Source organism: Teleopsis dalmanni, chromosome 2 (genome assembly GCF_002237135.1).
Source record: "Teleopsis dalmanni isolate 2A chromosome 2, ASM223713v2, whole genome shotgun sequence".
Taxonomy (NCBI): Eukaryota; Metazoa; Arthropoda; class Insecta; order Diptera; family Diopsidae; genus Teleopsis; species Teleopsis dalmanni.
The window spans coordinates 164,447,469-164,460,454 of NC_051847.1; the positions used below are offsets into that span (position 1 = coordinate 164,447,469).

At 29.0% G+C, this 12,986-nt stretch overlaps 1 protein-coding gene across 1 annotated transcript; it reads right to left on the reverse strand.

Moving 5' to 3' along the window:
* Nucleotides 1–1,228: 1,228 nt before the first annotated feature.
* LOC119682604 (atrophin-1-like) lies at nt 1,229–8,555 on the reverse strand. Its single transcript, XM_038096087.1, has 7 exons — nt 8,133–8,555; nt 4,913–5,505; nt 4,632–4,789; nt 4,176–4,275; nt 3,024–3,246; nt 2,701–2,962; nt 1,229–1,362 (listed from the first exon to the last, which is right to left on the reverse strand). Exons 1-7 carry the CDS (start codon nt 8,328–8,330, stop codon nt 1,229–1,231), a joined length of 1,668 nt encoding a protein of 555 aa, XP_037952015.1. The 5' UTR covers nt 8,331–8,555.
* Between the last annotated feature and the right edge of the window lie 4,431 nt (nt 8,556–12,986).

Below are 12,986 nucleotides of genomic sequence, written 5' to 3' on the forward strand. Positions count from 1 at the left end.
AATATAAAAAAAAAATAACAAGTATTATATTTTTCTTGATATTTAATTAAGACAATAAATAATATATTAGGTTTTATAAAATAACACACTCACGCACAATATAATGCTTTCTCAATTTGTTATAAATTTAAAAAATATAATATGCTATATAGAAAAATGTTATATATTATCATTTGATTTTGCAAATACCAATTTAAGGAAAGCTTTATTTATATTTGTTTTAAATTTTAAACCGATCACCAATTTGAAATATTTATTAAAGTAAAAGAATATATGATTTCTTATATAAAAGATTTTTGTTTTTAATATAAACATTTTTTAGTAAATTAACCATTTGTTATTGGTTTGTTTATAAAAAAAATATTATATATATATTTTTTTAAGAAAACTCTACGAGTAACGCAAAATCGTACCCAAAACCTTAACGTTATGATTGTTATTTCTTATATTAAATAATAATTTTTGTTATATAAAAATTAGTTCGAAAATCTAAAAGTTTAAAATCTAAAAGGAAATTGTATTTCTTAAAGTAATTAATTTATAAGAAAAGTTTTAAGTTTAGTTTAAAATCGGAAGTTGACCCGAAAAATGTTTTATTTTTATTTTATTAAATTAATCTTTATTAATTTTATTCCATATTAATTTATTTTTAATTTAAAATAAATAAATTTTTTTTTTAATGTTAAAAAATTTCTGTTAAATTTTTCCTTTTGGTTATTGCAAAATACAGCAAAAATTTTATTTATTTTATTTACAACAAAATTGAGATTTTGTGCGTTTATGTGCGTTAAATGATAATTTATTTTTTGTTTTTGTATATATTATATATAGAAAAAATCCAAAGGGTTTTAAGTTGATAACAAAAAATACAATGGCCTTTAACCATACGAAAATGTAATGAGAGTTTCATGAATTAATGTATGATTTTAAAATTTTCTTATTTAATTTTTTTTTTCAATGATTATGCGTTCATAGTATAATTAATTAATAAACAAAAATAAAAACATTTTTCGTTAACACAAAATAATTAAAATTTGGGGGAATATATATAATAGAAAGAGAAATCGAAAAAGTCAGATTTGTATTGAGTTGGGAGACAAATGTTTTGGGAAAAGACTGTGTACTATGAAAATTTCTATAACAAAATATTTTACTTGTTTAATATTTTATTAATTTTTTTAAAATATTCATTTTGATTTTATGAATATACTTGAAGTTAAAAAATCACTTACCTCATGTTATGATGGTGCCCTGCTGTACCGATTTGTGGTTTACGATATAGTTCGAATGCTGAGCCCCGTTGTTCACGACTGCCTGCTAAGTCCAGAGCATGCCGTTCTGGCGTATGTGGTGGAAGATTACCTATTAGTTAAAAAAATTTTTTAATATATTAAAAAATTTAGTACTTCAAAAAATATAATTTACACAATGGCTGTTCTAAAAAGTTGGTGGAGATACAAAAAATTACTACTCTAATACTAAATTAATAAATCTTTTTTTATAGTACTTCTAATATATACTTAATGGAACTACTTAAATATATTAATATATAATAAACTAAAGCTTAATTACAATATTTATTTGAAATAAATATATAACAAATAAGTAACATTTTATTAATTCTTGTTTTATTAACTTTAATGAGGTTGAACTGGTTGGTATCATGGTATTACTCATAGATCCTGGTTTCTTAACGGTAAAAAATAAAAAAGCGGTTGATAGAGATGTGGTCGTATTAAGTGCTGGATATCTAGTTTGTAGACGAGTTTTTAAGTTGCCAAAGGAATTTTATTATCCCACTACGTTATTAGTTTTATAAAGTCTTTCAGAATTATGTGTCCGGTTAGTATAGAATTGTTGCTTCGTTTGAAAATTTAAGAATTTTTAAACTTTTCTGTTTTTATTTTATTAAATATCAAGTTATAAATCAACGTTTTTTGTTTTTATTTTGCACAGATCTTTTACTTCTAGAACAGAAAAAAAATTTAAAAATGCAAATGGGGCTGCGGAGCACACTATCAAAATACTAAATTGTAATATTGTTTAAATATAATGTATTAAGACTTGATTAGCTTGAATCATAGATTTTCAATTACGTCATACAGAGTTCGAAATCTGGAGATGTCATTAAAAGCTGTCTAATACGCAATGAAGATGAAATGTAATTGTTGTTGTAGCCTGCTGGGAACTGTTTGTGTAGTATCTTTGGGAGGTGTCGTAGTCGTCGACACGTAGTCGTCGATAACGACAAGTGGTTCCATAAAGTAGACTCGGTCGTTCTTGGAACCGAACTCAAGTATACCAATGCTTGCTTTTCATTTATTTGAATGAAATTAATTTTTGAAGTTTTACTACTAACTACGATTTTTTTTCAAAAGTACCCTGATAATGATATTATGTTAATATCATAACATAATCATATCATAACATATTATGATATTTACATGTTACATGAAATTTAACTACAATATTATACTATATGCGATAATTAATATTACCTTAACTACTAAATTCTTCTACGTTCATAATTAGTAACATTTTTTTATGAGTAGTAAATTACTTCTCAGTATATATTGAAATTACCATAGTAAAACTTAATAATAGAACTTAAAGCCATTGGCTCAAAGTGATTTGTCTTATTTTTGTATTTGTTTTTATCAGACTGGACTTCATTTAACGGATATTATTACCACCACTTACCAATAGGTGGTGGCATGCCACGATGTGGTGCAATATATGGACCAGTGCCGCTGCCGCCATTATAGTGGTGATTACTGCCATTGTAACCATTTGTAGGTGGATATTGTGGTTGTTGACTATAATTGCTGTTGGTGCCATAGGTGGGTTGTATGTTATTATTAGGACCATGATGTGGTGAACCAGGTGTTTGTTGTGAGTAATGATGATGTGATGGTGTAGGTGGATAATAAAAGCCGTTGGGTGAACGTGGTGAGCCAGGTTCCTAAAGAAAAATTATATATTTATTTAAATCAATTAAATATTTTCTTGCAATAAAAACTTACGCCATTTTCCCAATTTGCATTGCCATTGCCAGCACCAGTACCACCTTGTATTGGTGGTCGATAATTTTTGGGCTTTGGTGGCGGCACTGGTTTAAAGGGTCCACCGTTGTTACCATTTGTTGCAGCATTGTTGTTGCTACCATTGATATTTGGTGGTGGCACAACCATTTGTGGATTCTTCGGCAATTTACTGTAATCAGCTTGAGAGGCAGAATTGTTTCGACTGCTTAAGGTAAAGCGATTTCCCGATTCAGCGATTTTGTAAGTCCATCATATTATTTTTTGATTTAAATTATTTTATTTTTTGGTTTGCGTGAGGATATAGGTGAAGTGCGTTTTTTACATAAAAAATATAACATACACAGACACATAAATAAACATGAAAAAAGATATGAGTATAAGGTGAAACAAAATAAAAGTATATTTAAAAAATAATGTACAAATTAAAATATTTTTATTTAATTCGTTTTTATTAATATTACAATTATAAATTAGTTCGTTTTTATTTTAATATGTACAGTACAAAATATTTGTAGAATAAGTAAACGCACGAGCACATAACATTTAGGGGAAGCACATATACAATTAGACAATGGGACTTAAAAGTTTTAACGCAAGCTCTTTTGAATTCTTGTATAGATTATAGAGAATTTTACTATAAAAACATGTCTAAAAATTCAAACGAGTGTGTCGTAAACCGATATATTTTGCACAGATGGGCGCATCAGTTTTGGACCCGATTGGGCATTAATAGTTCGGTCAGGTATGAAGCCAGTATTGCTAAGTGTAACGTCATTCATGTTTCTAAGCAGTTTACGAGGCGCCGCTATGGGTTTGGCAGTTGTGCGTTGATAATGCAAATGTACAGGACGTATATGTGAGCGGTATCTTTAAGGATAATTACAATAACCATACAATTGAGACAGCAATTATATATATGACATTATGGATTTATGGTTATATGGAAATGGTTATAGTTACATTTTTATATTTTATATATATTTTTATTTTGTTGGCATGCAGTTATTTTCAATAAAAATAAAAGAAAATATGGATAATTATTTATTTATTTATTTACACTTAATTTAAATTTGTTAATAATATTGCAAGAAATTGTTTATACAAAAAATAAATATGTCAGAGTTATCGTACCTGTACTTTCCATAATCAGTTTTTGTTTCCATTAATGGCTTACGGGGGCTGCCTTCGAGACCCAAATTTGAAGGGCGTTGAGGTGGTCCATTTCGTGGATCTAAAGGTAACAAGAAAAATGTATGAATAAAGATAATTACAATAAAGATATTGCATATTTATTTATATGCAATATAAATAAATAAAATAATTTTCGAATTATTAAATTAATTAAATAAGTTATTATTAAAACAATTTTATAATAATTTTGTAAGTATATAAAGTTTGCTTATACACTACTACCAACAAATCTAAATTTGAAAAATATTACTTCGTATATAAACAACCTGTATAATCCAACAAAATTAAACCGAAGATTCATTATTTTTGTTTATGTTTCTTTACTCACTGAACATACTTCCTTGTTCAGTTCTAATCTACAATTCATAAACAAGAAGATATATTTTATTTCCATACCTATATTCCTCGCCGAGTTTATATCATGATATTGTGGTCTACCAGGACTGCTTTGCCGATTTAAGTCATTCGCACCTACAAAGTTACGGTGATCATGTGTGCTACGTGCATATTCCGGTGCCTGTGAGTTCATACCAGCAGGTGGTAAAGGACGGCCACTATTTACAAAAAAAAAAACAATAAAGTAGTTAATAAAAAATTATAAATAATTATTAAATTATCAAATTAACAACACAAAAAAAAAAAAAGAAAATAAAAGAAAATTAAAATTTAATACATACTTTGCATTTGGTACTGACTTGAGATCGTCGGGAGCATTTGGCCCAAGTCTGCCCAAATTTTGCATCGTTAGCTGAGATGTGTTGTACGAATCATAACTTGATACGCTATCATAACTGGAACCATTTTGCTGGGAACTATTAGGCATTGAGCCTTTACTACCAGGTAAACCAGTTGAGCTACCCATTGTAGCAGCATTCAAGCGTGCTTGCCGCTCCAACGAAGCATGTTGTTGGCGATCTATTGAATCTGTTGCTAAAGCATTGCGTGATATATATTCAGCTTGTACATCATCATTAACAATGGGTTTTCCAAATAAGCGTTCTTGCGCTGAACGTCCTAAAGTTCCACCAGAACTATTTGTACGAGAAGGTGGTTGCATTTCACCAGGTCCGGGTTTTGATTGGCGATCTATGCGTGGTGGCAAATCAGGTGCATTTATACCATAAAGTGATTGTGGGCGTGTAGAGGGTGTCGACGGATCAGACGAACCACCTAACATATTTGTGCCTGGTGGTATGTAGCCAGCATATTTACTAGAGTCTATTGTTTGGCGTCGATTTGGTGGTGGATTAGCGGAATGTTCATACGGAATCTATAGATTTTGATTAAAAGTGAATGTGTTTGGATATAAGAAATTAAAAATTTTATTAGTATCACTTGAATAACAAATAAGTATTCATAATAAGTGTTGTATACTTATAATATGTAAATATTATTAAATTTTTAAATATCAAATTATATAAATCTTAACTTAAATTATCTTTTATATAGAATACAACAGTTATGTATAATCCTATTAAAAAACTGAAATTTATTAATGTAAATAACTATAATATGCATGTAGAAATTCTAAAAGAAAGTTCTATAATGCAAACTTTGGAACCGGGACTAAAAAATATGAACAGAAACGTTTGAAATTATAAATATTATTTAGTTAAATTGGCAACGTTTAATTAGGCTTTTACGGTTAGATATATATTATCTAACCGTTATTCTATTATATATATTACAGTTAGAACAAAAAATTATCTCCCAAATTAATCAAACATTCCTAAGGAACAGCCCATATTTGTAGCTGCTATTCAGTTCAGTTTCAAGATGATAAGTGATGGCAGTCAGTCTTGAGAGTCTTTTTGATTAATGGATTTTTTAAAGATATTTAATTTATTCAGTTATTATAATTTAACATTTAAATGTGAAATCCTGTGAACACGCAAAAAAAGAAGCCTAAGAAAGAGACAGATCATTGGGATTTAGGAACATTCCGGATATGCAAATTCAGCAAGCCAGTAGTTCTAGATTGTTAGTGAACTGTTAAACTGTAAGTGATGGTAAATTTAAACAACTCATTATTATTGTGGATTTAAAATGACTATTATTATATGGAATATGCAAATCATATCAAACTCGATTTGAAAGCATAACTGATTTTTATTTGGATCGTAATAAGGTGGGAGGATTAAATGTAGTGAAAAAAATTTAAGAGTTAAAAACTATGTCATTCAAATTAAAGTTTGAAAATCGATATATTAGATGCTATCCATTTTAGTCGGGAATATAAGAGAATGCAAAAAATGAAATTGTATAAAAACCATGAATGAGGTAAGGCATGCCTGTCATAAGAGACGACTAATATCCCGGAGCCATTCCGACACTGTTTGGAGTCTGAATGGTAGTAAGTGAGTGTCTTCACTTGTGACACCTGACTGGAAGTATAAATCTGGTACCACGGGAGTCAGGTGCTCGCAGCTTTGGCTATCCTAACCGATTGAGGTTGGCAGTATCGTGGTGGCTGTGGTTAGTACCCAAACTGAAGCGGGTAAAATGATTGAATTTTACTTTCATTTGGCGTGGACTTGCTTATTCACATCGGGTGCTGTGACCCATGGATCAGCAGACGGGCTTCACTTCTTACTAAAGGAAAATTAGGCCAAACACATAACTTCAATTAGTGTCGGCGGATATTTCTTGGAATTTCCAATGGGGCGTTTAAAGGCAAATTATCTTGACACGTGTATTTTTTAGAACACTGTAGTTTTAAACCTTCAAGACAGTAACCACTTTAAATAAAATTGGATTCAACTATTTTTACGGATGTTAAATAGATATCACTGAATAAAGTTATACAAATCTCATCAAAACTGATTTGGAAACTAAAACTCATTCCACTTTGGAATATAGTGTATTATTAGGTATGGGGATTGTATTAAGTAAAAAACCTTACAGAGTTTAAAACTATATTTTCCAAATTCAGACTTGAAAACTGATTGCCTTGACTTTCAATAACTTTAAATTACTGTTAAATGTAAGTCTCTAATATGTTGATTATTTATGTGGCAGGGTGAGAAATTAGTATCTTTCACTTTATTCCTTTTTGAGATTGTAACCGCATGTTTGAAATTTTTATTGTCTAAACAAACTAGTATCGGTTACTCCATATTAGATAAATTATAAATAAAATTGAGGTTCTAAGAAGTGGTTTACAGAATTAAAGCCAGGTGTTTCAAGTTTTAATTAGAAATCTATTTCAAGGAAATTTATACCGGCTACTTTAAAATAGTTGTAGACAAAGTGTGAACTGTATTAATATTGTTAAGGATGATTCGGAGCAGCCCAGGATATAGTGACGTTTTATATTTTTTTTTATTAATCAACTATTAACAATTGTTAAAAGTTCTATGTAATTTGCGAATTAAATATAATTATAAATATTTACTCTTACAAAATAGATAATTAATTCAACAATATGGTCGATTTCACATATGAGATAATGTAAGTATGGTATAAATTGACTAATAACGAATTGATTTGATAAGTGCTGAGTATAAGTATATCGGACTTCATTAACTGAGCCTATTAAGATGATCGTGATATTGAATCATATGAATACATATTTTAATTAAGTTATTCATAAAAATTATAAATATTGATCAATTTATTGATAACTGCTATTTTTCTGGTTCCTTATATTAATTAACATATTTAATTATAAGCAACGTTTATAACATATATTAAGTTCAGCACATGCAGTTAAAAAATATTAATAATTATGTTATAACCAATATAGATATTATTAGGTATATTATGTTAAATGATTACATATTATATATTTAATAAACTTATGTAATATATTATGCATATTAAATGTAAATACTCATGTTATATTAATAATTTTCTAATGATTTTGTGTATTGTTTGAAGTATTTGTTGGCCTCTTACCGTATATGGAGGTGGTAATCCTTCACCAATTATGTCTCTATCCCTATCCAAGTTATCCTGATTAGTTGCAATCGATGGATCTGAGCTCGATTTAACCAATTGTGGTAAATTGCCTAGTGACAATGATGCTGATGGCCCAGGACTTAATTCCAAATCAGATTCAGGACTTGATGCATACGATAAACGGGATGTGGTCATTGGGAATAGGAAATCATCGGATAAGGATTCAACGGGCTATTTATTAATTTTTAGTGTTTGGGTGCGTTCATTATTTTTTGGGAACAGGATTGAGATAAGGAAATTTGGGTTTAATGTTAGTATTGTGGTTATAGTGTTGAAAATGTCGGTAGGAAATTGTTTTTGTGTCAATATTGTTTGTTTTGATTTCGTATTGGAGAAAAATATTGAAAAGCAAATAAAATATTTTTTTTTTTGTTTTTGAAAATAGCAACAAACGTGGAAATATATATAACAAAATAAGATTTAAAACATAACAGAAAGTAAACAAAAATACGAAATAAAATAATTAACAAATTAGATTAAGAAATTCGGTATTAAATGAAACGTTTGATTGCCAAGCAATGTAAAAATAATAATTTTGTTATTATTAAATATTTTGGACGGACACATTTGTGATTTGGACGAATACACAGTTTGAGAATTGTTATTCCATAAAGTAAAATGGGAGCAGTTGTAGTTGTTAAGTTCGATTTTGGGATGATAAAGCAAGGAAATGACCGTGATGAAGTTGTTTTATCGCAAACATAATTTAGTTTTTTTTTTTTTAATCAGAAACGAATGAAACAAAAATAAATAAAAACATTTAGTTAGCAACTTTTAAAATTTTTTTAAATAATTAAAATTTTTTTAGCTTACGAAATTAATCATGGAATTGTTAAAAATAAAAAAATATAAATTATAAATAAATTAATACTTATTTTTTTTTTTGTTTTTTGTTGGTATTATAACTTTCAAATTACATTTTTTTTTTCTTCTTCTTTCTCATTTGTGTTAGTTTTTATTACTAAATAACAATTCCATAATTTATTTAAATTACTTAATTTAGCTACTCTTTAAATTGGATATTGAAAATTACTATTGAAGATGTAGTTTTAGATGATGCCAGATAAAAAAACGCATGCATAACACAAAAATATTGGAAGATAAACATATATATTTATCTTTATATACATAGGAACTAAATACATACTAGCACATATACATACAATAACGATTTTACGAGGTTTAAATTAATATGTATTTTATTAATTATAAATAATATAAATGTTGATTTTTAGTTACAAAACATGCAAAAAGAATTAGTTTGCTTAATTTAGTTGAAAAATTCGACTTTTATTTATCTTTTATGTATGTATCGATATACGATAAAAACATCAATCGATAATTTTAAATGCATTTTTAATTAAATTGTATATAATTTATTTACGTAAATGTTCTTAAATAGGTAATAATATTTCAAAGACACTTAAAGTATATGGGTGAGTAGTGAAAGAATTTCATCAGAAGGTGTTATATGTGATTAAATTTCATGTCTTCGATAAGTAGATATTAACTGTTGCGGATCTATGATGCATTGAATTAATCATCGAAATGCATTGAATTAAGATGATTGAAACGATCATATTTAAAATTTTTGGAGTCACATGTGTACTCTTTTAAGAACGATTTTAGTAAAGGCAGCTATTTTGAGCAACCTTTTACATTAGGGGATGTGGCAACACAGCTTACTTCTCGAGATATCAGTATTTAAAGTTGGAAAATTTTAGTTGAGAACTATCACCCCTTGCATGTCTTCTTGTTGTTAATGATTTTTGTATAATCAACATTAAAATAGTTTATATTTTTTGGCGTAGATATTTTTTTTTGTTTTTTAGAATAGTGAATGAAAAAGTTTGCAATTTGATATTTCAAGAAGTAAGCTGTATCAGCATAAAGGGTAGTAAAGTTGCTCAAAATTACATTCGTTCTCATATTAAACTGTAGATAATTAAAACTATTTTTCATTGAATGAAAAGGTTTAATCAAACAAAAAAAAAATGAAATGTCTATTCCATTAGAGATGTGTATCGAAATATTATGAATTACCAACTATATACGATATATAATCGTACTCTACTGATAGTTACCTATCTTTCTATCGGGAAAGATAAATAACTTTTGCAATACAAACGATCTTCAAAGGTGTAGCGCTTCTGCTTCAGTGAAAATTTAACAACTTCTTTGACAGATGCTGGATTAAAGTTTACTTAAACTATGGTAATCCCTCACATAAGGCTATATGTGTTAAACTTAGACTTCTTATTTAAGCATTAACAGGATTAATGTATTCCTAATTAAATTGAATGTTTCTTTTAACATCTAAATCAATATATATATATTCAATCGTAAGACATTTGTAAACTGATCGTGTCTGAAACCTGTCTGTCTGCTATATAGTATTGAGGAAATTGGTATGTATTTGACAGAGAAAATTAAAATTAAAAATTGCTAAAACTTGGCTTTAACTAGGCACCAGTAAAGTTAAATTTATTACTTGATTAAATAGCCATGTTTAGTAAGCTTTAATGTAACACAACTCTGTGGTGTTTTAATTTAAATATGTGCCTGAACACATTCCTATACTGACAAATGCATGACATTAAACTTGTTTAACTAGTTGTTCATAAAATAAAATGTGCTTAACTCGTCAGTTCTAAAAAGTTATAAATTTTGGTAGTTAGTCTAATCTGATACTATGTTTAAACGTAGACTTATCAAACCCAGTTAGTGTATTTTTATATGGGTTTTGTATGGATATTGTGTGAAAAGTTGTATACTAATCGATTTAACAACAAGAGCCTACACATAACATAAGGTTCGTCACATACTGTAATGCTAAATGATGATAATGACTTATAGTTATGAATAGATTAATGTTCAGATTAAGGTATTAGTTCCATTCTTCGAAACATGTAATACATGTTTCATAATTTATATCATAAAATAAGAAATTTGGTTTATTTATGTAAAACCTTTGAAAAATCATATCCTTAATTTAAAATGTATGCATTACGTGTAAATTAAATATTGTAATTGAACGTAAGTTCTAAAAATATATGATTTGATACGTTTATATATATATAAGACATTTTAAAATGAACACTTACAGTGATCGTTGTTCTGCAAAAGATACTTTCTATTCAATTTATAGATATTTTTCTATGTCATTACTTGTCAAGTCAATAAATACTTAAAATTTTTTCAACTAAATTAAGGCTGATTCTCATGCAATGCATTCATTGCTATCATCAACACTCTGAATCGATTCAGAAATATTATTATTATATTTAATATTAGTAATGTTATTGTTATTGTTATTTTTACTGTTATTTCTAATTAAATTGTTAGCATTATTGGATAGTTTATTGGAGGAAGCATAGGAGGATAGTTTTCTAGCTGCTGGTATAGGACCAAAATTAGATTCGTCAATTAAAGTACCAGCGCTGCTGCTGTTACAATTGTTTAGCAAATTACTGATGGAACCACCAAATTCGATGCCACTATCGTTACCATTGTTACCATACGCTGCCAGTCTAGAGCTGCTGCTGTGCAACTGCTGCTGTGGTTTCGGCATAAGCGCTACACTGCTATTTAAAATGCTCGCACCAGCAGCAGCGGCGGCTGCAGCAGTAGCCGAACGATGTCCACTTCCAGTTGGTTCTGTATTGATTGTGATGCCATCAACGCAACTACGCTCATCTTTATTATCATTTAAAACGTTCAGGTTGGAATCAAACAATGCCGTTTTCTGCAGTAGTTCGTGGTAGTAGTAGGGTGTGGTGCGTCGTTCTGTTGAAGCAGCACGATTTATGTACTTCGAAGCACCACCAACGCTACCATTACCGCTACCAACAGCCATGCCATAACTCTTATGTGTGCTTAAGTTTGCTTGTTTAATAGTGTGTAAATTTGCATTCGAATAACTATCATGCTTGGGCTGAGGCATGGCTAAGGCAGTGCCGTTTTGTGTGCTACTCAATAGATTTGGCTGTGAGCCATGGTATTGCGATAGGGTGTCAACAGTGGTGGCATCACTTAAATCGTTTTGCTGACAAAAGGTATGTTTTGTAGCCAAGCCGCCTGGTAACGAGGAGGATGGTTTCATTATTGGTACCATTGTGTAAGAATTCAAGCGTTGTGGTTCTCTGTTGGGTGTTGTGGGCGTAGATTTGTAAGCTTGCTCATATTTAACTGGCGGCGGACGTGGCGGTGTTAGCGAGCGTTCGATTTGTAACAGTGAGAATGAATTTCGCTTACCCATAGGGTAACGCGGTACAGAACTGGATGTAGGACGACAGCAAGGAAGATTGCATGGTGGTGCAATATAGGGTGGGAATATCATTTCAGTGGGAGAATCGGGTAGCTGTTTTCGTTGTTGTATAAAAAATAGGAAAAATGTGTAAATGTGTTAGAATACCCATCAACCATTTCACAATTAATATAGTTAAAGCTACAATAAAAAAATATTTAAGTTAGAAATTCTTCAGCACAATACTAAAATTGTTTGGTCGGCAAACTTTGAAGTCAAGCAAATTATATTAAACTTATATTCAGTTAAATATTTGAATGCGCTAACAGTCCCATGTGGTTACAGAGACAGACTGTTATGTTTTTTTTAAAATACCTAGGAACTGTAAAACGTCGAATATAGTTGACCTATAAGTGAATTATGAATTTTATATAAAGATTTTAAAATGCTACCAAAAAGTGTAACAACAACAAAGTTTATATATTAAAAAAAAAATTATTTAATAAAGTTGCACAATTTTTTTGTTTTCACAATAATTTTACCAA

Coding starts and splice junctions, on each gene's coding strand:
- LOC119682604 (XM_038096087.1), bottom strand. CDS start 8,330: ATGACCACATCCCGTTTATCGTATGCATCAAGTCCTGAATCTGATTTG. Junction 4,790..4,912: donor AAGTCAGTACCAAATGCAAA/GTATGTATTAAA, acceptor TTTTGTAAATAG/TGGCCGTCCTTTACCACCTG. Junction 4,276..4,631: donor AAACTCGGCGAGGAATATAG/GTATGGAAATAA, acceptor TGTTACCTTTAG/ATCCACGAAATGGACCACCT.